Consider the following 23,511-nt stretch of genomic DNA (forward strand, 5'->3'; position numbering starts at 1 on the left):
AATATAAATTATAATAAAAATATTTTTAATATTTGTATTAAAAATATTTTGCAATAAATAAAATAGAACATACTTCACAGCATTTGAATCCAGTGTTGCATAAAGGTAATACAAACATTTCATTCGTTCATTCGTTTCCAAGTTGTGAGGGACCATGTACTGAGCAAAGATGCGTTCAACAAGTAATCTGAAAGACAGGATTAAGAAACAAAAACTGTAATGAAATAAAGTGGTCTTGAATTGCTAAAACATCCATTAAAAAATTCTCAGGCCTATCTCGAGATAGTTGCTGCATGTAAAGCCAGGGTCATTCAGTCAAGTCTCTTAACTTCCAATGTAACTCAGCATAAACCAAATAAAAATGTATCATTACAGAAGATGTAATGTTAATGTTAGCAGCAGGATGACATTTCAGAGATGACATTATCAAAATCAGATAGTATTAATCTAGACTGGAACCAAAGGACTTTAGAGAAGGATGCCTTTTAATTACCAGCTCAAAGAGACATTATCAGTCAATTTCATTATGGGTCAGTATTGAGGTAAATTAATTCAAATCGTCAAATTTAATGGGTCTAAAATAAAAAAAAAGAAATACCACGTTGATTACATCACACATTATCATGAAGCCCAGAAGAAGAATTCAAATAATAGCCAGAAGGATCTGACTACCCTCCACCCCTCCCTGACCCCTTCCCCAAGGCCCGAGTTTATCTTTTGCTTCCACAATAAAAATGCAGGTACGTTCACAAGGAATTATTAAAAGCTTCTGCTGTAACATGGACGCTCCTTATTTGGAAACAGGAGAAGAAAAAGGTTTGGGTCTACCAGTTACCTAGAAACGTCTAAGAAATAAAAGCAAAAGGAAAAACCAAGCCCATGCTGCAATCTTAAATACCAAGAAGGCCCAAGACATTTGCAAATTGAGGTCGGTGTTAACAGAATGGAGTGAATAGGTAAAAAAACCGCCAACCATGTATGTTTAGGCTAGAAAAGAGAAGAAAATCTTATGCACAATTGGAGCAGGTAGTCAAAACCCAAACCCAGCTAGTTTAAAAAGGTGCTGAATTTTAAGAAAAATGTGAGCGGGTAGGAATGGATCTAAAGATCCAGACAGTTCCGTCCATTTCCACAGTACCAAGAAATAATTGCTTATTTTAAAGATGACTTTCTGAGGCCATGAGTTTTTGAAAAGATTTGTATGAGTTTGCAAAGCCGTTTGTATCTGATCATGCTCTGAAGGCAAAAGGTTCATTTCCAAAGCCACCAAGGTGGCCTTAATTAGTCAAAGTAGAATAGTTCCCCACGTGCAACCACCTATTTTTCAGTACAACCAACCATAGACAAGGCTGGTATGACAGAGGGACTGCTTTCACCACAAATCCAGGACAAGGCTCTAATTCATGGCTATTGTAGCACAGAAAAACTAACTTTCTGCAGAGATGCCTCAACCCCTGTCACTACATGTATTAGACTTATCTTTAAAGCACAAAGGTGCAACATGCAAATCTAAAATGAGATCATTAAAGCAATTTTACTTACTGAATTTTAACATAAAAATTAGCAAGCTACTGAAATATAAACAAAAATCTCCTCACTGAAACAGTAGTGAAGTACAGCTAAAAATTTTAAAATATTCCAGCCTATCTCACCCTTTAGAATCACTTTTGGCCTTAAAAACAACAAAGGTAGAAAAAACCAAAGCAGGACAACATTTGGCTGCACCTGTATAAGGTTACACACTGGATCAAAATATGCCAGATTATCCACTCTCATTCTTCTTGCAACACTTAAGCACAAAGTAAAAACAAATCTGAATAAAAAGTTACCACACTTATCCACAGAATCACCTTAGCTGTCACGACTGACTTACCGGTCATCAATACTGTTTTGATAATATATATGCAGAAGTTTATCTTTGATCCATGAGATCTGTTTTGCAGCTTCTTTTCCTGCTTCCGATTGTAAAGAATATTTCTTGTATATCTGTGCAAGTCCCATCATAGCTTCCTTCCTCACTCTCCACTTGAGAAAAGAAATAGTACCCAGTTTAGCAGTTCAAAACTTAAAATTGAAAAGACTGCAGACTTTCCTGGTTAGGTATTTCCTATTCTACACCAAAATAAAATAATTTAGTTTACAAAAAAGCTAAATTGAGTTTTAAGTGCAACACTTTCTCGTTAGGACATATATTGCATTATATCTATTATTCTAAGTCTCTCACCATCACTTAACTACTGTGCAAGTATGACTCTTGCATTTAGAATTGTAACAAATTTAAGCCAAAACTCTTTCTCACAGTCTATACTGAATATTTGTAATTGTACTACAAGGTGCAACAGGGGAAAGCATGTCACCAAATGAAAAAAGAGTTAGGTGATGATATTAATTTCAAAAGTTTGTCATCAACAGCCTTGTTTACCATGCTTTAACATAAGCAGCAAATCTCCTATATTTTACCAAATAATGAAACATAGCCAAAATAAATTTCAAGACTATTCAAATTCAAAACATACTGCACTGATTTGCAGTCTTCCAATGATCTAAATATAAGCAGCTAAACTAGCTATCTCTGATGCTGGAACATTTTTCATCAGTAGTCTACAACATGTTTTGCAATCTGCTTGCAAAATTTCTTATGAAAAATGTTAGAATGTTTTACAAGGGTCATATTTTATTGAAAAATTTTACTGAAACGATACTGTTATACTTCAGCCTATTTTTTTTATCACACTATCTTAAATAAAAATACAGCACAATTAAAAACTTGGCATTCTAGACAGGGGCAAAAGATGCATCATTAGATAGACTGCTTCAAATTTGCATTATATTTGTTTTCATTTGTCATATTAAAATTAGTTCAAAGATTTTTTTAGAAGCGCTGCTTTTTAAAAAGCTGAATTACAGTCTAGAAATACAATGCACAGACATTATCAGCACTAAATATGTCTTACCCGCTTGTCCAGTGTTCGTTCTCTAACAAAATTAAGTAGGTGATCATTGACAAGCAGAAGATCTTTTTTAGCAGCAGTAACTATGGATACTATAACATCATGCCTTATGGCCTCTTCAGGATCATGTGACCTTACTTTAAGGTATTCTGGAAAAAACAAAATAATGATTTTAAGTATACAACTTCAGCTACTTTTCTTTCTCTAGACAGTACTCAACTGACAGAAGTGGAATACATGAGTTTCTACTGTTTTGAGCATCAACAGTAAGAAACCAATTGTTTTCTCTACGATAAACTGGAATGTCAGTAAATCCTTATATTCACTTAGAATATCAAATATTGGTATTTCTGGCATTATGAAAATAAGACTTACGGGGTTACATTTTTATTTTTATTATTTCTTATAATAGTTAGGCTATGTCTACATTAGCAACCATTACAGCCAAACGGAATTGCATCTGTAGAGTAGAACAGACAGTGCTGAGAACTGGATAACCACACTATATACATTTTAAAGTCTTACTTCAGGTCAGAGGCTACTCTCTTCCAGCATAATCCATCCCTTTTGGCTGCTGAAGCACATTAGTTACACTCCTAATCACAACTTCTGTATTATGATCCATAAGGAATCTAGTTCACATGCTGCAGGAGCACTCCACAGTGTAAGCCATGTAAGCATTGTAAGCAGGGACAAATCAAGAGACACACTTCAAAAGCATGCCCTTTGACCAAGCTATAATGCTTATTCAGACACATCCTAGCTTATACATCTTAAAACAAATTTTCTAGATTATTTTGGCTCATTGCTGCTTATTTGGTAGCATCAATAATCTCATACTATCAACATTTTAAGATTTCTGCCTCTAAGTGTCAAACTTGTTAGATACCCATTTGTCATTTTAGAAAGCTGCCAAATAAAATTGCAAAGTTCATTTATCTTTTTGTAAGTATATAAGTTAGTTTAGAAGTACAAATGAGTAGGAAAACACACACTAAAGTTATTAAGAACACTCTACAGCACATATCAGTGATACATTGAGAACATTAAGAAACATTGAAAATTCAAAGTTTACTCTGAAATAACCAGAGGTTAGTGTTCTCTTACTACTGTTCAATGACCACTGAAAACTTCCAAGTCTCATTCGAAATACTGGCCATTAACATTTCTGGTAATCAGCACACATGTCAAAAGAGCACATCAAGAACTAAAGCTGTGCACTTAAGGAGGTTATGAAATTTGAAATGCAAGTTAACACTTGTTTTTAAAACAACAGTTTTGTTCCACAGGAACACATCATAAACAAAAAAACAAACAAAGAGCAATGCCATTGCACAAAACAACTCTGGTCTCAAACACCAGTGACTCAGAGAAATTTTTCAACAACTTGACTTCAATAAGCATTGTAGTGAGAGAGAGGAGGGGCAAGCAAAATTACATTTCCCAGAGGATGCCATTAGAGGGGGCACAAAGTCTTTCTGCAATGTGAAAAATAAACCCCAACAAAACACAAAAAACAAAAAAATAACACTTAAAATACAATTCTGATAATCAAAGAGGAAGCACGTTTACAATTCCATTAAGGAAAGGTCCAGAAACTTTTTTTTTTTTTTAAAACTGGCTTAATGATACCAATAATATCGGGATAGCTCTAGCCTGCCTGTATTTGCATCTAATTTGACAAATACTCAGCAAGCATAAAAGCAATACCATGCACTTAACAGCCCTTTAAATTCCCTCCTTTGAGTAAATGGACAAAGCTCAAATGGACAATGGCTCAAAAAATTACAAGAAGTAGAAGTTTATTGACCAAGAGGAGATACAGTCTCTATATACGCTAAGAGAAAAAACCAAACCAACCCATTCTCTTTATACTTTTTTCATTAAAACATCAGAAACAACAAATACTAAACACTTCTTTATATTTTGATTTGAAGGAGGAAAAACCAATGGCTGTGGTCACAGTTACAATGACTGTTTTCATTTTTAGATAATAATACTCATACAATTCAGTTTTGTGGGACTGAAGTCTCCACTCTGCACCCTAATAATTACTAAATGCCATGACCATTTGGTTAGCCTGGGTGTATTTGCCTGATTCTGTGGTGCTTAATTTCAACGGCAGTTGGGAATGCAGTAGGAGAGGGAGAGGAATCTCTTTGCTTAAGGCATTCTTTCTGGACAACCCCCTCAGTCTGAGAAGCAGCACCAAAGGTAGGGACTCTGTGACTTAGAACTCCAACCTCACTTACATCCTAAGCAACATTATCAGATGATGTGGAGGATTACAACTAAACTTCCTGACTTTTCCAGGAGACTTAAAATTGTACTATAATATTATAATAATGAAACCGGTACCTGTTAAATCTTTTGCTAGGTCGGGATGGTTCATAAGGCAGTGACTTGCAAATTTCACACACTCAAGACGGATAGGTACGTGGATATCATTAAACCTATATAGAAACAAGACAACGTATTACCACAACACCAAAAACAGCACATCTTCCTAAGCAATTAGTTCATTTCTATTTGTACATTTTTACATTTCTACAATGTCAAATACCTCTGAATTAATTTTTATGCTTCCCATGCAGTTACATGCATAAAACATCCCTGATTCCACAGTATTATGTAGACTGTCTTCAGCTTGTTCTGAACTTGAAGAGAAATATCCTCTCATAGTACACATGAAAAGTCTCAGGCAGACAACATTTATTTATTAGAAAGATGTCTGACATATTTTAACTACCTTTTCTGAAATGCTCCACATAATTAACCATGAACCATGTATCAGCAACTGAAGCTATTATAAGACTGCGATATTCATCTCCTCCTTAAACTGTTTGACAGACAGCAAACAAATGCTCATCTAGCCTACTACAAATTTATTGTGAGATAAATCACTTCAAATTCTGGAAGATTTCCTTTCAAAAGACTAAATTAGGTTTGATGCTTGAAAACTAGTATTTTCTCATATTGAATTTTGATATAAGGAGTTCTATAATAAAACTACGGATGCCATGAGAGTTACAAACAACTCTTCTGAAAAATTAAATGCATTTTCAAGCTATTCTCAAAATATTTGGTTTTAAACAAATAAAAACCAAATTTCAGTACATTGTAGCTGTTGAAGTGCTTATTTATCAAATAAAAGAAGTTTTAAGAAATATCTGGTTTTTACTAAGCCAGGTATGTTTTCAAAATGAAGAGATTCAAAGAATGGTTCCTTTAATAACACATCTATTAATATATATAATAACATGAACTTAGTTAATATCCTCAAAAAAGTAAATACATTCTTAACTAGTTGAAAACAGTAATTATGAACAGCAGATTGCACATATTCACATTGCTTCACATTGTAACACAATGAAGCATTTTCCTTTGGCCCAATTAGATCTGGCAGTTTTTGATGATATGCAATGTTTTAAAATATATACTTTCAATCAAACTTCCCTCAGTGAAGTCTCCTGTACTTTTAAAAAAGTAGCATTTCTTTGAGGACTCTGCTTTTGATAAGATTAAATGCTGAACTACAAACTACAGCATCTGTAATAACGTATAGAATTTATCCTCACGTACTCAAATCAAAAACATTTTCATCTTAGTAGCCATACTTCAGCTTCTCATGAGTACAAGCTCCACCTACATTTTCTACCTCAAACTGGCAGAATATTTCAAAAACAAAACACTAAGTGCGTCTGTGGCATTGTGAATACTATATGCCTCTTTTAAGACACTCCTACCATTTCTAAAATTGAAATTAGTATAGACATACTGTACATAAAAGCCTCAAAAACAGTTCTAACATCACCTGATACTGCAAATGACATTTGGTGCTGTTTTAGAATTAATCCATCATTGAATAGTTTCACTTGTGAAGAAATTAAAATAAACTGTTTCTTTTTCTTGACAAGTGCAGTAAAGATAGCTGCAAAAAAAGAACTAAGATGCGATGATTTGTAATTGTTCGCTCTGCAGACTCACAAATGCAGAAGATGTATGTAAAATAATCTCTTTAGCATTATCTGTCAGATGTCAGATAAAGCAGCAAGAGAGAACACACACTTAGCTGTGTTATTTAAGGAAAAAAAAAAAAACGTTTAATTATACTTCATGGAATGTTTTTCCTCTTCTAGGAAGAGAGCTAAACCAGCACGTACCTCCCCAGGTAACACTGCCAAAGTGGCTTGTTTTGAGACGCTAACTCTGAATCCTTGGCACCAAACATTTTTGCTAGAAGTTTTACAACCTGCAGGCGTTCTTCATTGTCATTGCTCTGGAAAAGGAACACATTGGGGTTTTTTAACTTTAAAGGAAAAAAAAAAATAAAAAAAAAACCCCACACCACCAAAACCCAGACTTCTTTTGTACAGCTTTTTACATGACCACTCTAACACACCTCTAGAAATATCATAATACAGATTAGTAGACTTTTTTGTATACGATCATGTATCTCAAGACAAAAAATTTCACTATTATTATGAGAGGTCAAAATAAAGGCAGCAAAAATGAAATACAATGTAGAGACCAAAACCAATATAGATAAAGCCTGGTGAAAAATACAGATACAAACATCTTTGTAACCCTTATTTACACATTACTGATCCTATTAGGAAATCTGATATGTGTCTGTACAAGCACAACACAAAACCCACAAAACTCATTCTACCTTTGTCAGTACCTAAAGATTTACAGCTCTCTAGAATAATGTTTAATTACAAACATTTAGTTAAATAGAAAAAAGTTTTCAGAAAACAAGTTTTTAGAGAACATCAGATTAAGTAGCCAAGATCTGAGATGCACAGGATCTAGTCCTGTTTTAAGGCTCTATGTAAATGCTGAGTTACCACAGATACTTTTCTTTCGTATTTAAAGTTAGCAGTAACAGAGATAAACCAAGACCTTCTCCCATATATTTTCATTATAATTCTTTTGCATTACACTTGTTTAACACAACACACAGCCTTTGAAGCTCAATACATACTTCTGCAATTAGCCGATACTTACTGTTCACCAATTTTTTTGTTTATTAAAAACAAAAAACAAACAAAAAAAGAACAGCTAGCTACAATACTTCTTTGAAGAAGGGAGTCACTAAAATTAATTGATAGTAACTAGATATCATTTGCCTCTTATTATTTCAGTCTCTTTTTCTGATAATAATGACAAGGAGTTTTAAAAATACCGTTTGTTTCTACCATCTTTGACATTCTTATTAGTTCAACATTGCCTTTTGAATGCAAACAAGAAGTAAAAGAACAACGTAGTTGTCAGAGTTCTCTAATATGACGTCGCATTCTTAAAGACCATTTCCCCTTCCAGACTCAATACCATAAACAGGCTGAAAAGTTTGACAGTATGTCCTTTTAATTCAGCTCCCTAAGAACAGTAAAAACATTTGTAAAATCCTTAAAGTAACAGAGCAAGAGAAGTCCAGGATGAACAAATCTCTAACACTGATATATTACTACATTACAAAAAACTGTAACTCTTGTGAATATGTGTTAGATTTACTATTGATGCTGCTAATATTTCATACTATTAATACATTTGTCTGCATTTGACTTCATTTTTCCAATTAAAATTTGGATTGACATTACTGAAAACCATCTACAACTCTCTTCTCTTAATATGCAATACGTGATATTGTTTTTTCTTGATGAGTTTCAGCTTGTAAGTGTCCATTACACTACAAATTCTTATTCTGCCTTCATGATTAAGAATTTTAAGGGTGTTTTTGTACCCTGTATTAGTGCAATCTCCATTATTCACACCCCATCCACTCCTACTTAAACCAACAAAATATTAAAAATATTAAGCATCTGTGAATTTCTCTAGGCAACTAACACAGATCCAGAGCAAGGCACCCCAGAGGGTGGGGAAGGAGAAGGGTGGAGGGGTCTGGAGAGTACACTGAATATTCAACTACTTAATTAGTAGTTGAAATTGGGGGGGGCGGGGGTCAAGGAAAAAGAGGCATTAAAACAAAAACCAAAGCAACTAAAATATCCTTAATATATTAGCCACAGAAGCTACTTTCACTGTATTAGCCACTAATCCAATTATGAGACAACCCACCCAGGTTTCTAGTCTTGTTTGTAGAAACAATGAGGTTTGTGTGTTTATGGACCAAGAGCATTCTAAATTTGTGTCCAGATGTCGGCCTCCTTGAAACAATCTCATTGAACCTCTTAAAGGTAATAAAAATTAACCTGTATTTCTTATAAATGAATGCATCACTGCTACAGTCTCTCTCCTTTATTCAACATTAATCTCTACGGTTTTTTTGAGGGGAAAAATCAGTATCCTGAACTCTGAAAAAATCTTAATCCTTCTCCGTTCTATGAGACATTTTCTACTTGAAAGAGTCACGTCCTTCACCTCTTAAGTATGATCCAGCACTCTTTATGCTTAATAGTGTTCCACAATGGTTTGTCAATAAAAACTGACATTGAACACCAGTATTTTCAATTTTCCATACATGCTCCCAACACACAGGCAGCTACCCTTCTGCCTAGATATCAGGCTCTGTCACTAACAACAGCTGAAGCTGGTCAGATTGTTATCACTACCAAATCCAAAAGAACAAGCAGCATTAAGGATCTGGGGGAATTTAGAAGACGACATGGGCATGTGACCTGAAACTTGCCAAAAAATTTAACTACCATAGCTGGGAAGAAAGGCAGCTCTACAATAATAGAAGTTAACATTTTATTGATTTTATTCATTACATCATATTGGCTTTGTAACATGGTTGAATAAAGACCTAAACCCCATTATGGTTATTTCCTAAATACTCTACCAATGAGCTTTTCATTCTCCTGAACATTAAAATGGTATTCCGTTTCAGTAATAAGAATTTCCGAGATTCAAATAGCAAATTTAAATGAAGGAATAGCAATTTCCTTTACAATTCTTTACAATCTGACCTACACAACATGCATTCCGGCCTCTGTTCTCTCCTGCACCAGTAACACTTCTGTGTCAAGGCTAGATCTCTAAACACACCACCTTAAAATGTCAAGATCAGGCACAAAAGACTGACCATCACAGAAAGAGGTTAAGTTAAATGGATTTCAGTGCAACCTCTCCTGCTAATTCCCCATACTCCTTTCCAAAATTGGGTAAAAAAAAAAAAAAGAAAATTACCAGTAAAAGCAACCATGATTTGACACAGCTCTCACAAAGCATTAGTTTAACAATACTCTTTTTCTGCCACATGAGAACATAGGAGCCTTTTCATTACAAGATCTATAAAGGCGTGGTGGGTTTAGCCCGGAAAAAACACGAACCACCTACCCAGCCTCTCACTCATTTACTCTCTGATCTCCTGTACAAGAGAGGGTAAGGGGAGAAAACAGAAGGAAGGTTAAAAGGCTCATGGATCAAGATAACAACAGTTTAATAGCTGAAGAAAACACTGTGTGCACAAGTAAAGCAAAAAGCGGATTTCATTTACTACTTCCATTGGCAGGCAGATGTCCCACCAATTTCTGGAAAGCAGGGTTTCAGCATGCACAGTGCTTCCTTGAAAAGACAAACACCATGAGAACAAGCATTCTCCCCTTCCTCCTCCTTTCCCTCAGCTTTTACTGCTGAGCATGTGAGCTCTTCTCAACCTCCTGCTCTACCTCAGCCTACTCATGGGGCAAGCACTGTTCAGCAACAGCCAAGAGATCAGCGTACCATGAACACTATTTTAGCCACAAATATAAAGTACAGTACCATCCACAATGCTACAAAGAAAACTAACTCCATCCCAGCCAAACCCAAAAGGATAACTAGTTTGTCCACTTCTGTTTGGTATGCGACATGGCACAGCACACACCTGACTGCATTTCAATTCTCTTTAAACATCCCTTAAAGATTCTTGGGATAGATAGGTCAGAAAAAGCAACTGAAGGAATAACGCACACAAAAAGCTGCTCATGCCACAGAACACCAGTTACTGCCAGCAACCTTTCATTCTTCATCCAATTAACACACACAATTCTTGCAGCAGTTTAAATTACCTTGCATCGTGACCAAACTGCCTGGTCATTCATGGTACCACAACGGCAACATGCTTGAACACTAGGTGGCCACATTGTGTAGACCCAAAATAATAAATATGCACAACAGTGTTACTGAGGCACATAAGCTCTCTCGCACGTTCCATATTAAGCTTAACCCCTCCGTACATGGTTGAAACTTTTTCATTGACAGAAAAGCCCTTAGCTTTTTCTAACAATCAAAGAGACAGTCTAGAACTTCCATAAGATCCTGATCCCATGAAGATAAACCAAGAGGCTTCCTGCCACCAAAAGTACAAAAGAAGTTCAGGGAGATGGAGAACAAGCGATTTGGATTCCTGTCAGGTAACGAGTCACAGACACAGAGACATTTGTTCATGTCCTCAAACTACTATCGGCAACAGACACTAAGAACAAGGGAGCCCAATCAACTTGAAGGCAGTAGAGATTGCTCTGTGAAGCTCAGCTGGTTGTTGGGAGAAAACCACCACTCCATTTTTAAAACGTGCCTCAAAATTATTAGAAGCAAAGTAGTAAGATACCATGAGAATTCCGGTTCACATACAGAATACACATCTAGTAGAAAAGTTGCTGATACTGGGAAGAATCAGTTTAGAGAAAGAGGATCATAATCAGAGAAACACCCAGGACCCATATTGTGAGACTGCGTACCCTAAGAACAGGATGAAACATGTGAACAATCCCTGAAAGACAAACCAAGAATACCGAGAGCTTTCAGCATTCTCCAAAAACAAGTGTTCACCAAAATTGGAACAATCAAGATCAAGAGCTCTTTTTTTCCCCCCCTTCCCTTCACTATAACTAGATTTTATGAGGAGCGTGGCAGCCTCTGTAATCACAAAACAGGAGTATGTCCAACAGACTTCAGATTTCAGTCTCCTCAGAACTCGCTAGTTCTTATAAGCCCAGGCAGAATACAGATTTACCAAGCACATGCATGGTAGAAGCCTTGATGTGACCTCCCAGTAAGCAAAGTTACAGTTCTTTGTAGATGATAAGCTGGAGTGGTCAGTAGTTGGAGAAACTGGGCGTATGACCTACCAACGACAGCATTCTGTTGAAGCTTCAACAGCTTCCAAAGCACCAGGACTGAGATCCAGTTTCTGCACCATTGTGCAAATTTTAAATGATTACTGAGTTGTCCATCACCACAGTCACGCAATTCTCAAAAGGGTCAGCAAAGAGCCTTCTTCAGCAAGAAGGGTACGTCCACCGGCATTAGCGAAGCACACAAAAGACGGATAGTTTTTCTAACACGGCCACTCTAACACCATGCACTGTATGCTATCTACAAATTTTTGCATAAGAAGTGAATTAGCAGACCCCATTTTCCAAGTACTAAGCAAGACTGAAATGTGCCATCCACTCCATACCAGAGACCTACCTATATGCTCTCTCTTACACAGAAACGGTTAAGACAACTGCACCAAAATGGCATACAGACAATGTCCACTGGCAGCTGATGTTGGTTATGTCTCTATAGCACGAGACCAGAGACCATCAAGTTAGATGAGCCAGTCTCAAGAAAGACAGTCCAGAAGACTTAACAGCACAGCATGTCTACTATCAGCACCACAGTTCTGCATTCTCCCAAACAGGCACCAGATCTGCAGGATGCCCTTAAAATTCCTGAAAAGTCACATCTAGACAATTCAGTCCAGTTTCCTCCCTTGTAAAAAGGCAACAGGTTTTCTGAAGATGATCTCTCACCAGAAGACTTACAGAACAACTCTATCCATTCCATCCAAAGATGCTACTGGCTGATAATGCTTGGTGGTAGTAGGATCAGCTCACTAAGCTCCAGAAATGAATGATGTTAAGGTAACAGCAAGGTGGCTGGTGTGACTCTTAAGCCTTTGGCACATGCTGTCCTTGGGGTAAAGTACAGTGAAAAACTCCCAGCAGTGCCAAACACAAGAAAATGGAGGAATTACAAGAGGAATGTGTACATAGAACCAAAGAGGCAGGCAGCACAAAACTGTTTCTCCATCAACATCTTTTTATAGTCAGCTGAGTATTTCAAGTTGCTCCAGAGGACATCATGGTGGCAGTGTACATTTCGGTTTCAGCAATGTTACCACAAATTAATTGACATGAATGAGCATTTTGCTTTGGGTGGAGGAAGCACAGCTGGAAAGGCAACCCTCAGTGTAAAAGGACTCATCCCATTCACCAAACAAGATTCGTCAGTAATCACAAGGCTCCAGGAACAGAACGTCTCTAACTCCTTAATGCATCTTAAGTAAAAAGGAAGGAAGGAAGAATGATCAAACCAAACTATACTTTAAGTGCACAGTAACACAAAGCAAAACACATATACTATTAGAACATACAGATAGGGTTTCTCAAGGAAGTCTTTAACCGTATTATCATTCCTCCAGGAATTCCTGTCTTGTCTTGTTTGGCTAATGATTTCCCACTTTGTTGCCAAATATCTCAAAAAAAAAGAAAAATTTTTTTTCAGGTTATCAGTAATCAAGTTCTATAATACCTGCCTTCGGAAATCCCATGTCACATCATTATTCTCTTACATGGAGGCCTAATTGTTATTTCCTAATTTATTTTAAAGTCTTGTGCCCTACTCAGCTGACCTTCACTGTTCTTCAGTCTTTATATAAGAGGGCCAGTTAAAAAAAAAAAATAAAATTAACGTCTCTGTGAAGGTAACCATTTATCATTCTCTACTGCAAAAAGGCTTTCTAGATAACATCAGAAGAATTTAGAACAATAGATCTTGGATAACAAAGGCTCAAACTACAGCAAAACATAAGTAAATGCTTTAAGAAATATTTCTTTCTTTTAAATTACATTGAAATGATGAAAACTACTGGGTTTTGCTCACATTCATACAGGATTTGCCAAGTTTGCACTTGAAAATATTTTTTAAAGCATCAGCTTTAAAATGAGCCAGAGCATTTGGTGTCTTGCTCACATAAGTCTACCATGAGTCTACTTCATGTGGCCAAAATTTTTCTTTACTCACTGCTTCTGAAGTCAATTATAAAGAAAACACACATTTTCAAAACCAGAGAGCAATCACCCTTTGAAAATCTTTGAAAAGCACAGATCACATGCCCACTTCCATGTGTTCAATGCATGCAAAATGAGATCATTCTGACACTTATTCACTCCCCAAAACTGACAACTCTAGTGTTGAGACAGCCACAGCTTTTCTTTATCAATACAATCCTTTTCAGCCAAGTAGCAATATGAGAATTTGGCATACAGTAACCACCCCACTACCCCAAAGCATTGAGTATTTTTCCTAGTATTTGACTTTTATTATCATACCTGTGTATTCAGGAGCTGTATCAGACAGTCTCAGAGCAAAAATTGGATGTCCCTGTGAAACTATGCATCTGACCTAAATATACTCCACAAACTTCTACTTAAATACCTAGTAGAGAGTCCACGATGAGTGAGCGGAAAAGCCAAAGACTCTTAAACTACGGGCATGGGATAAAGATGCAACACTACATACCAAATTCAGACAAGCCAAGATCGTGTATTCAAGCTCTGAATTATAGGTAGAGCTCACTAAAGTTTGTGGTTATTGTGTCTTTTTGAATAAAGGTCAATTAATGATATCTCCCTTCTCCCATATTCCAATATGGGCTGCCAAGCATGTTTTTCTCTTTGACCACCCACCCGATCCAAGGCTTCAACAAGCTAACAGGTATACTGCTGTCCAGTTTCTTTTCATTCGAAGCTGCAAAGCATTAGCTACCTTCTACCATAAGAACAAGTGAGTTTCACCAAAATCACATTCTTCTCAAGACAGTAACGTGCTATTTACTTGGATCTGAATTATAAATCATAGAATCATAGAATGTTTTGGGTTGGAAGAGTCATTTAAAGGTCATCTAGGCAAATACTCCTGCAGTGAGCAGGGACACCTTCAGCTGCATCAGATTGCTCAAGCCCCATCCAACCTGACCTTGAACGTCTCCTGTAATCGGACTTCTACCACCTCTCTAGACAACCTGTGCCACTATTTCACCACCCTCATTGCAAAAAATTTCTTCCTTATGTCTAGTCTGAAACTCCCCTCTTTTAGTTTAAAACCATCAACCTTTGTCCTGCCGCAACAGGAAAAGACTGACCCCATCTTTCTTACAAGCCCCTTTCAGGTACTGGAAGGCTGCAATAAGGTCTTCCTGGAGCCTTCTCCAACCTGAACAACTACAATTCTCTCAGCCTTTGTTCATAAGAGAGATGCTCCAACCCTCTGACCACTCTTTGTGGCCTTCCTCTGGACCATCTCCAACAGCTCCATGTCCTTCTTGTGCTGAGGGCTCCAGAGCTGGACACGGTACTCCAGGTGGGGTCTCACCAAGGCAGAGTAGAGGGGCAGAATCATCTCCCTTGACCGGCTGGACACGCTCGTTTTGAGGCAGCCGCAGATATGGTTACCCTTCTGGGCTGTAAGCACACATTGTCAGCTCATGTCCAGCTTTTCATCCACCAGTATCTCCAGCGTCTCCTCTCTGAAGGGCTGCTCTCAATCCCTTCACGCCACAGCCTGTATAGATACTGAGGATTGCCCCGACCCAGGTGCAGGACCTTTCAGTTGGCCTTGCTGAATCTCATGAGGTTCACACGCACCCAGTTCTCCAGCTTGTCCAGGTCCCTCTGGATGGCGTTGCACCCCTCAGGAGTGTCAACCATGCTACTCAGCTTGGTGTCGCCTGCACACTTGCTGAGCATATGCTTAATCCCACTCTCTAGGTCATTGATGAAGGTATTAAACAGCACTGGTTCTAATACAGACGACGCCTGCAGAACACCACTTGTCACTTATCTCCATCTGGACATCAAGCTGTTGATTGACAACTACCCTCTGGATGTGACCATCCTACTAATGTCTAATCCACCAAACAGTCCTGCTGCTGTTTAGAATAAAGCCCCAGCTATTGCTGGAAAAGAAAGTGTTTACTCATCGCTGGCAGATCTGCATAAAGAACAAATTTGTGTTGATCTCAGAAAAAAACCATAAACTGACCATAATTCATTCATATTCCAGAACAGTGATCTTCAGAATAACCTTTTAACCACAGAAAGATCTTACAGACTTCTCAACTCATTTACAACCATAAAATGATTTGGGTTGGAAGGGACCTTGAAAGACTGTCTAGTCCAACCACCCTGCCATGGACAAGGACTTCTTTCACTAGATCAAGCTGCTCAAAGCCCCTTCCAACTTGGCCTTGAATACTTCCAGTGATGGGGCATCCGCAGCTTTGCTGGGCAACCTGTTCCAGTGTCTCAGAAGTTAAATGAGGATTATCCCATTTCAAATAGAGGAGTTCCTTTTCTGTAGAAGATGGGTCAAACTACATTTGACATCCAACAGCACAAACTAAGCATGCATCCCTATAACTTAAAGCATTGGAAAAAAAAAAAAAAAAAAAAAAAAACACACAACACACACACCTGAAGCAACAAGAAGATTCAAACAGAGGCTGTACCATACTCTTGGAATAGCTACAAACTGTACTGAGTTCAACAAGACATCAAGAAATAAGAGCAGTAATAATGTAACAATCAAAATGTACGTGTCTATGGGAAACACTGTTAAACTGGATCTTACAAACTTCAAACCTGAGCCACCTTACCCTCTAGGCTTCAGACCACAAGGAGAAAACTTCACTAAGGATCAAGGAGACAAAAAGCAACAATATATATATATTCATAATCTAAAAGAGTACACTAAACAAAGACCAGAAATGCAAACATGAAAAAAATGTGTTGCAAATTAAGAAGTACAAAGAAAACATGGAAATGCTTAGAGCCAAAATTGAGTTGAAGGAAGTTGTTCCTGGGTGGTGGGAGGACCGGGGATGAAAAAAGGCTGACAATATTGAGCTTCTAAACTTGCTGATTCCAATGGTAAAACAGGATACAAAAAAAACCCCCAAGTTAATACTGAAACAGTGGAACACAAGTATCAATGAAGGAGGAGGAATACAATTCAAGAACTTGTAGTTTTAAATGGACCTAAAGATGGAAAGGCTACTGCAATCATGGCTGCAAAGAAAAAAGGATGTGGCAGCAGCAAAGACTATCTCTTGAATAACAGCTTTAGCTGCAGAAGTACTGTTTTTATTGAAGTGAGAATGATAACTGCCATCTGCAAGAACAGGAATTAAAGGCTGAAGAAGGCCTACTTTTAAGACACAGAGAGCAAGCAGTAAATTGAATCCTACTTCTTTCAGAAATGTGAATGGAGAGATAAAACTAGTAAAAAAACCACCGAACCAACAAGAGTACTGTGCCTGCCTAGCAATGTTAGTGAGAAAATAGGCATGAACAAACCATTGTGATAAATATTGTAATGAAGAGGCCAAAGTTCTACAAACCTAACATTTGTCCTCAATAATAAAAACATATACAAATTTAAAAGCAGCCTACTGCGCATTAGCCCTCAAGTTTAAAAACAGATCAATTTCAACCTTAGTAATACAAAACTAAACAGATTCCCCACTTCCACAGAAACCCTATGGAATGACAAGTAGAATAAAAACAGCATAGAATACTGTGTCCAGTTTTGGGCCCCTCACTCCAAGAAGGACATTGAGGTGCTGGAGTGTGTCCAGAGAAGGGCAACAAAGCTGATGAAGGGTCTAGAGCACAAGTCCTATGAGGAGCAGCTGAGGGAACTAGGGTCGTTTAGCCTGGAGAAACAGAGGCTGATTGGAGACCTTATCACACTCTGTAACTACCTGAAATGAGGTTGTAGCAAGGTGGGGTCAGTCTGTTCTCCCAAGTAATAAGCAACAGGATGAAAGGAAACGGCCTCAAGTTGTGTCAAGGGAGATTCAGGCTGGATGTTGGGAAAAAATTCTTTACAGAGAGGGTTGTAAAGCATTGGAACAGGCGGTCAGGGAGGTGGCGGAGCCGCCATCCCTGGAGGTATTTAAAAGACATATGGATGTGCTTAGGGTGCTTAGGGACACGGTTTCCTTATGACCTGGCAGCGCTGGGTTAACAGCTGGGACTTAGTAAACTTAAAAGTCTCCTCCAACCAAAACTATTCTGTGATTCTGTGAATAAAGGGAGTACCAGCTGTTATACTGAATTTCTCAACGTGGTGAAAAGACTCTAAAATGGTAAGAAGCGAAAAATAAATTAAAATGGAAAAGCTAGCACCAGCTATCCTTCAGACACAAGAAATAAGCCTGGAAATTCATTACAATCACTGCAGCAATGACTACAAGACATATTTATGGAGTCCAGTGTTCTGTTTCCACCTTCACAGACCTTCTACTTGGACAAAATTGTCAATACACCAGTTTCCATTACAAGAAGCTCAACTTTGCCTTACCAAAATTCACTTTTCTGCACAGATGTAGTTTCTCTGCACAGCTAGCAGCACAAGGTACTTTAAATATACTGATGCCCTTCACAATAAATACTACAGTGAACAAAGGAATAAAACAGGTCAGATTCTCAAGTCATCAAAATAATCAAGCTATTGCTTGAAAGATAAAAAGATCCACCAATCAAAACCCAAACATATGCATACATGCACTGTAGGTTAACATATATGAAGTTAAATTACTCTTTTTGAGAGTCTTTACGAGATTTCCTTTAAACAATGAAGAGAAGTTATGTTTTACATGTAAGCATTAGTTTTATATGTCAAACAATTTGATGAACGTGTCAGTAAAGATATCATTAATAGTCAAGGCACACACGATTCAAATATACAGAATGAATAAGAGGAGTTTACCTTAAGCTTGAATTCAAGTTGTGGTAGAACAGAAAGCAAGAGGTGACTGTCAATATTGTATAATTCCAAAATCAAGTCAAACACGTGTTCTGACAAGTCACTAATTGACGTTTTACCAAGCATGAGGACCTGATTGAAGAACTGGAAAATAAAACAAGAGTATACATCAACAACAAAAGTATATGTATACACACACTCTTCTAAATCGTCCGCTTGTCATCCACTAAATCTACCTTTTAATCTTACCTTTACTTCATCACTATCAAAAAAAAAAAAAAAGAAGGGCGGGAGGACATGTGCATAGATCAAGATTCTGTAGCTGAACTCTTAAAATACCATTGGTTTATATTTAATTTTACATATAAAAGAAAATACATTAAAATTGAGGTTTAGTTTACCACAGCAGGCCTGCAAATAATTTACGAAATATTTAGAGGAGTTCCAGTGCATCAGATCTTTTTATACTGTGACTATATTTAAAAGTATTTCATTATTGAGAACAATCACTTTAGAAGTAGTCTAACATTTAATCAAAATGAGGCTGGATCAACTGGCTAATTACTACACTACAGTTCACAGTTGACAGGTTAAGGTGTTCTAAATAAAATCCCAGGAATAAATAAATGCTCCAAAATTTACAATTACAAGCAGCATAATGCAGGTGTGCAGCAGTTATTCTTTCTTGGTAAACTGGACTCATTTGAGGGAAACTTCATACTTCTCATTAACGAAAATATTCCCTTATATCAAATATTAGTTCCACACTACTTTCAACTATATCCTTTCCTAACAGATGAGTAAGAAGCAACTAAAGAGGAATATACTACCCCCTAAGGCAAATAACTACATTTGTAACTGGCACTTTCCTATTTCCAAACTTGGGACAGATGAACTAAGACACTGAAAACAAGAAAGCTACCACTTTTTAAGGTTATAATGTGAACTCCAATAAGTGATGCAATGGAAAAACTCAACAGTTTCTAGTAAGAATGAATACAAAATAACAGATAAGTGTATTTCATTAGAAATGAAAGAGTAGGTACTGTCTTGCAGAAAAGTCCTCCTTTTCTGGATACAGAGTTGCCTGGAATGTATATATCCTGTTATGAAACTAACTCTTATTGCAACTTTAATGTATTTTAACAAAGAAACTAACTTTCAAAACAAAGAAACCAGAGAGCATAATGTTTCCCACTTGTGGGAAGCCAAGAACACAAGACTGCATGTACATGTTTTCTAGTAGACAAAGATTCTTGTTGTGCAAACGCCCTTAAAACTCACAAAGTGTCACCCAGTTTGTAATCTAACCTTACAGATGAACATTAAAAACACATTCCCAAATAGCAATACCTTCCCAAACAGCAGGTTTGACTAACAGGTTTGAAGTAAGAGTTTCCACTGAAGATTTTTTAAAAGCTTAGCAGGTACCCATTTTTCAACTACCACAATTGTTACAATTCCGAAAGCAACAAAGAGCATTGAAGATTTTCTATTGTTTTCAAGCTCCTGAGGTTTTGAATAGCTGCCATGAGACCTGCTAAATACTTAACTATTTTTTAAAAAGTGTAATTTTTTTTTCCACTCTATTGAGCAACCTTAGTTAGAGCATTCTGCTCCCTGATCTTTACTTCCTCTCATCACTCTTCTCTGTCTACGATGTCTACACTCAACTTGGCTACAGTCCTGTGTTGGGTTTGTGTCTGGTGTGGTTTTGGTAGCAGCAGAGGGGGCTGCTAGCATGGCCTCTGTAAGAAGCTTCAAGAAAGCCCTCTGGCTCCAAGTCAGCCTCTCCTCTGGCCAAGGCTGAGCCAATCAGCGCAAATGTATTTCAGAGGGGAAACCTGTTGGGCAGAGGCCTTTTGTTTTGGGAGGTCTCTTTCGTTTGAGGGAAGTAGAAACAGAGAGAGACAACCATGCGGTCACCCAAGTTAGTGAGGAAGGAGGTGGGGGGATGCTCCAGAGCAGCCATTTCCTTTCAGCTCGTGGTGAGATGCCAGACTGAGTCTTTGCAATCCTCAGAGATCACTAGCAAAGAAAAGTTCTGTCTGCAGCCTGTGGAGGAGCCTACACTGGAGCAGGGAATTAATCCTGAAAAAGGCCATGACTCTGAGGGAGAGACACGGGCTGGGAGAGTTCATCGGTGGGAGAACTGCTGCCCATGGGAGAAACCCATACTAGCTGGAGGAGTTCATGGAGGACTGTCTCCCATGGGAGGGACACCACCTTGCCACAGGAGTGGACTGTGAAGAGTGTTTTCATTGAGGAGGAAAGAGCAGCAAAAGCAACATGAGGCAGACTGGGACTGGCAGAGAGGTGGCTCTGCCCTACTGCACAACTGGGGTGAGGAGGAGGTAGCAGAGCTGGGTCCAGGAAGAAGGGAGGGGTGGGGGAAAGGTGTATTCAAGATCCTACTCTGATTCAATTGGTGAATTCGTAGTGGTTTTGTCATTTAAATTGATTTTGTTTCCCCAAATCAAGTTGAGACTTGAGCGAGCCACTTTTGCCCATGACCATAACTGGAGAGTGAGCCCTTCCTGTCCTTTTCTTGACCTTCAAGCCTTTTGTTGTATTTTCTCCTCCACAGAGCAAGCAAGCTGCTGTGTGGTGCTTGGTTGACAGCTAGGTTTAAACCATGACAAATCCTTAAACCACTTGTTAGTTTTCTTCTTTACTATCTATTACGTTCTGTTTCCCTCTTCCTGTGACAACATTAAAATTCTGCTTCATCTTCACTTCTCTTAACTTCTAAAGAGCCTCATCTTCTCACTAGAAAAAGAATTTTGCCAAACAAACAGTGGGTTTAGATATTTTTATCAGAACATTACAAATAAGTGCATTTGGTCTTCCAGTAGCACTAAAGATTGAAGTGAAAGGTCTCCCAAGACAGCAGAAAGCAAACTATCCATTGCATTTTAGTTTTTAGTGGTTTCTGTATGGTAAAAAATTAGACTCGAAGGGACAGGTTATACAGTGCTTCTTCAATATACCAACTCTTTCAAAGAACAATTGAGAATTTGTAAAAAGTTATTTTACAGCCCTATTTTACTATATGAAATCCATTCTCTAATACAGCTGTTAAAAAAATGCATTGATTTCTGTATTTCTTTTGCAGTCTTCACTTACATTAGTAATATACGGTTCAATTGCTTGCGCCGTCCTCTTTAGTAAAGCCTTTGCCAAATCATACGCTTGCTTGTTTAAATTCTGGGGAGGGGGTGAAGCACAAAAAAAGACAAGTTTTAAACACATACATTAATTGTAAAAATAAATATAAGAATTTAAAGCTACCATGTACTGGTAAATGCATTAGAGAAATAACCTGGATTTTTATGCTTTCAGTAGTAACTAAAAGAGTAAAACCAAACCTAGCACAAACAGAGCTTTGTAATCTTCACTCGTATTACTGAGAAAACTCTTTCCTGGCAAACTGGGGCTTCTTTTCAGTTGCCCATCTAAGCCTGACACTCACTGTAGTCAGTTCCTGCATTTTACTGCTCCTCCTTATCAGCTTCCCCAAAAAACAGGAAAGGGGTATAAAGCAACATCAGGGCATTTACAGACACCACAGAAGCAAGACTCTGAATAGGACTGTGGTGGAAAGTACAATTCTGTCCTTGCATCAAGCAGCCACCTCTGAACCACCACAGCCTTTCTGTAGTATCTTTCAAAGATACTCAGTCTGTTTGACTGAGATAGCAAAGGAAAAAAAAACCCAACCTCTAGATTTTTAGCAAAAAAGGGATGAAGAATACAAACTATAAAAAACTATAAAAACTATAAAAGAGGAAAACCCACCCACCCCCAAAATTCCTATCACTCTATTTGTCTAATTGACTTACTGATCTATCATTGTTTCCTTCCTTTCCCAGCACACACTCTCCCACTCTCAAATTGTTACGTCCTTTCTCCAATTTCAGTATCACAATTATTTAAAAAATTTTCAGAATAAAACGCAACTTAGCACTTATGATACCCACTGCAGATCTGACACACAGAAGAACAAAGAAAAAAGTCTTCAGTACAAAAACCCCAGGTTTTTTTATACCCAAAGTCTCTGTAATAATATAGTTCCAAATTTTCATTAGTCTTGCAATTTGAAAAAACCCCAGCATATTCCATTTATAAGACAATGACACAAAGGATTCATACGGTTTTGTCTTATTTGGGGTGTTGGGTTTTTTTGTTTTAAGCACATCTCATCCATAAAAGAAGAAAACTTTCTTTTAGCAGAATGAGAAGCAATCACAAGACGCATTGCCACACCCAGGGTATTTCTTTCCCTGCATGTGCTTCACTCTTTGTAGCTATGTGAATGAAAAAGAGATGACCTGAAAAGAGATGGAGAGTATTGTCTGTAATTTCAAAAACCATATAGAACTACAGGCTTCTAGACAGCAATGGAAACAGACTAACATCTTCTGTTAATATAAAACACAAGAAGTCTTTGACTTGCCTATTGATAGAAATTAGGTTAGGTGACTGAAGTCAAAAGACTATGAAGATTCATGCCTGAACTACCTGTTTTACTCAGAGCCATTACAGAAGGTGAATAAAAAACCTAGTTCAGGAAAGGTACTGGAATGCTTACATAGGATGCTAACATTCTTGCAATTTCCTCTTCCCTTATCTCATTGAGATACAATGGTCAACACTGGCAGTCTTTTTACAAAACCGTACAGTTGTTCCATATCCCAGAGAAGCTTCTGCATGTTAGATTGCTCTTTACAGTTAAGGCAAAAAAAAAAATCCAAAAGAACCAACCACACCACCAAAAAAAAAAAAAAAAAAAAAA

The 23,511-nt window shown here is 37.6% G+C and overlaps 1 protein-coding gene across 1 annotated transcript in view; it reads right to left on the reverse strand.

Annotated features, from left to right (window-relative positions):
* Positions 1 to 69: 69 nt before the first annotated feature.
* Positions 70 to 23,511, reverse strand: part of LOC104493013 (sister chromatid cohesion protein PDS5 homolog B) — a gene marked incomplete at its 3' end in the record, with an annotated part of 34,655 nt that continues 11,213 nt past the window's right edge. Inside the window, exons 6-12 of the mRNA XM_010135630.1 lie at positions 21,843 to 21,923; positions 18,720 to 18,860; positions 7,115 to 7,230; positions 5,310 to 5,404; positions 2,955 to 3,100; positions 1,874 to 2,025; positions 70 to 187 (exon numbers count right to left, since the gene is read on the reverse strand). Of these exons, the coding sequence (XP_010133932.1) occupies positions 70 to 187; positions 1,874 to 2,025; positions 2,955 to 3,100; positions 5,310 to 5,404; positions 7,115 to 7,230; positions 18,720 to 18,860; positions 21,843 to 21,923 (849 nt within the window). The remainder of the gene's footprint in view (positions 188 to 1,873; positions 2,026 to 2,954; positions 3,101 to 5,309; positions 5,405 to 7,114; positions 7,231 to 18,719; positions 18,861 to 21,842; positions 21,924 to 23,511) is intronic.

The sequence above is a fragment of the Buceros rhinoceros genome, unplaced genomic scaffold (genome assembly GCF_000710305.1).
Source record: "Buceros rhinoceros silvestris isolate BGI_N320 unplaced genomic scaffold, ASM71030v1 scaffold860, whole genome shotgun sequence".
Lineage (NCBI taxonomy): Eukaryota > Metazoa > Chordata > Aves > Bucerotiformes > Bucerotidae > Buceros > Buceros rhinoceros.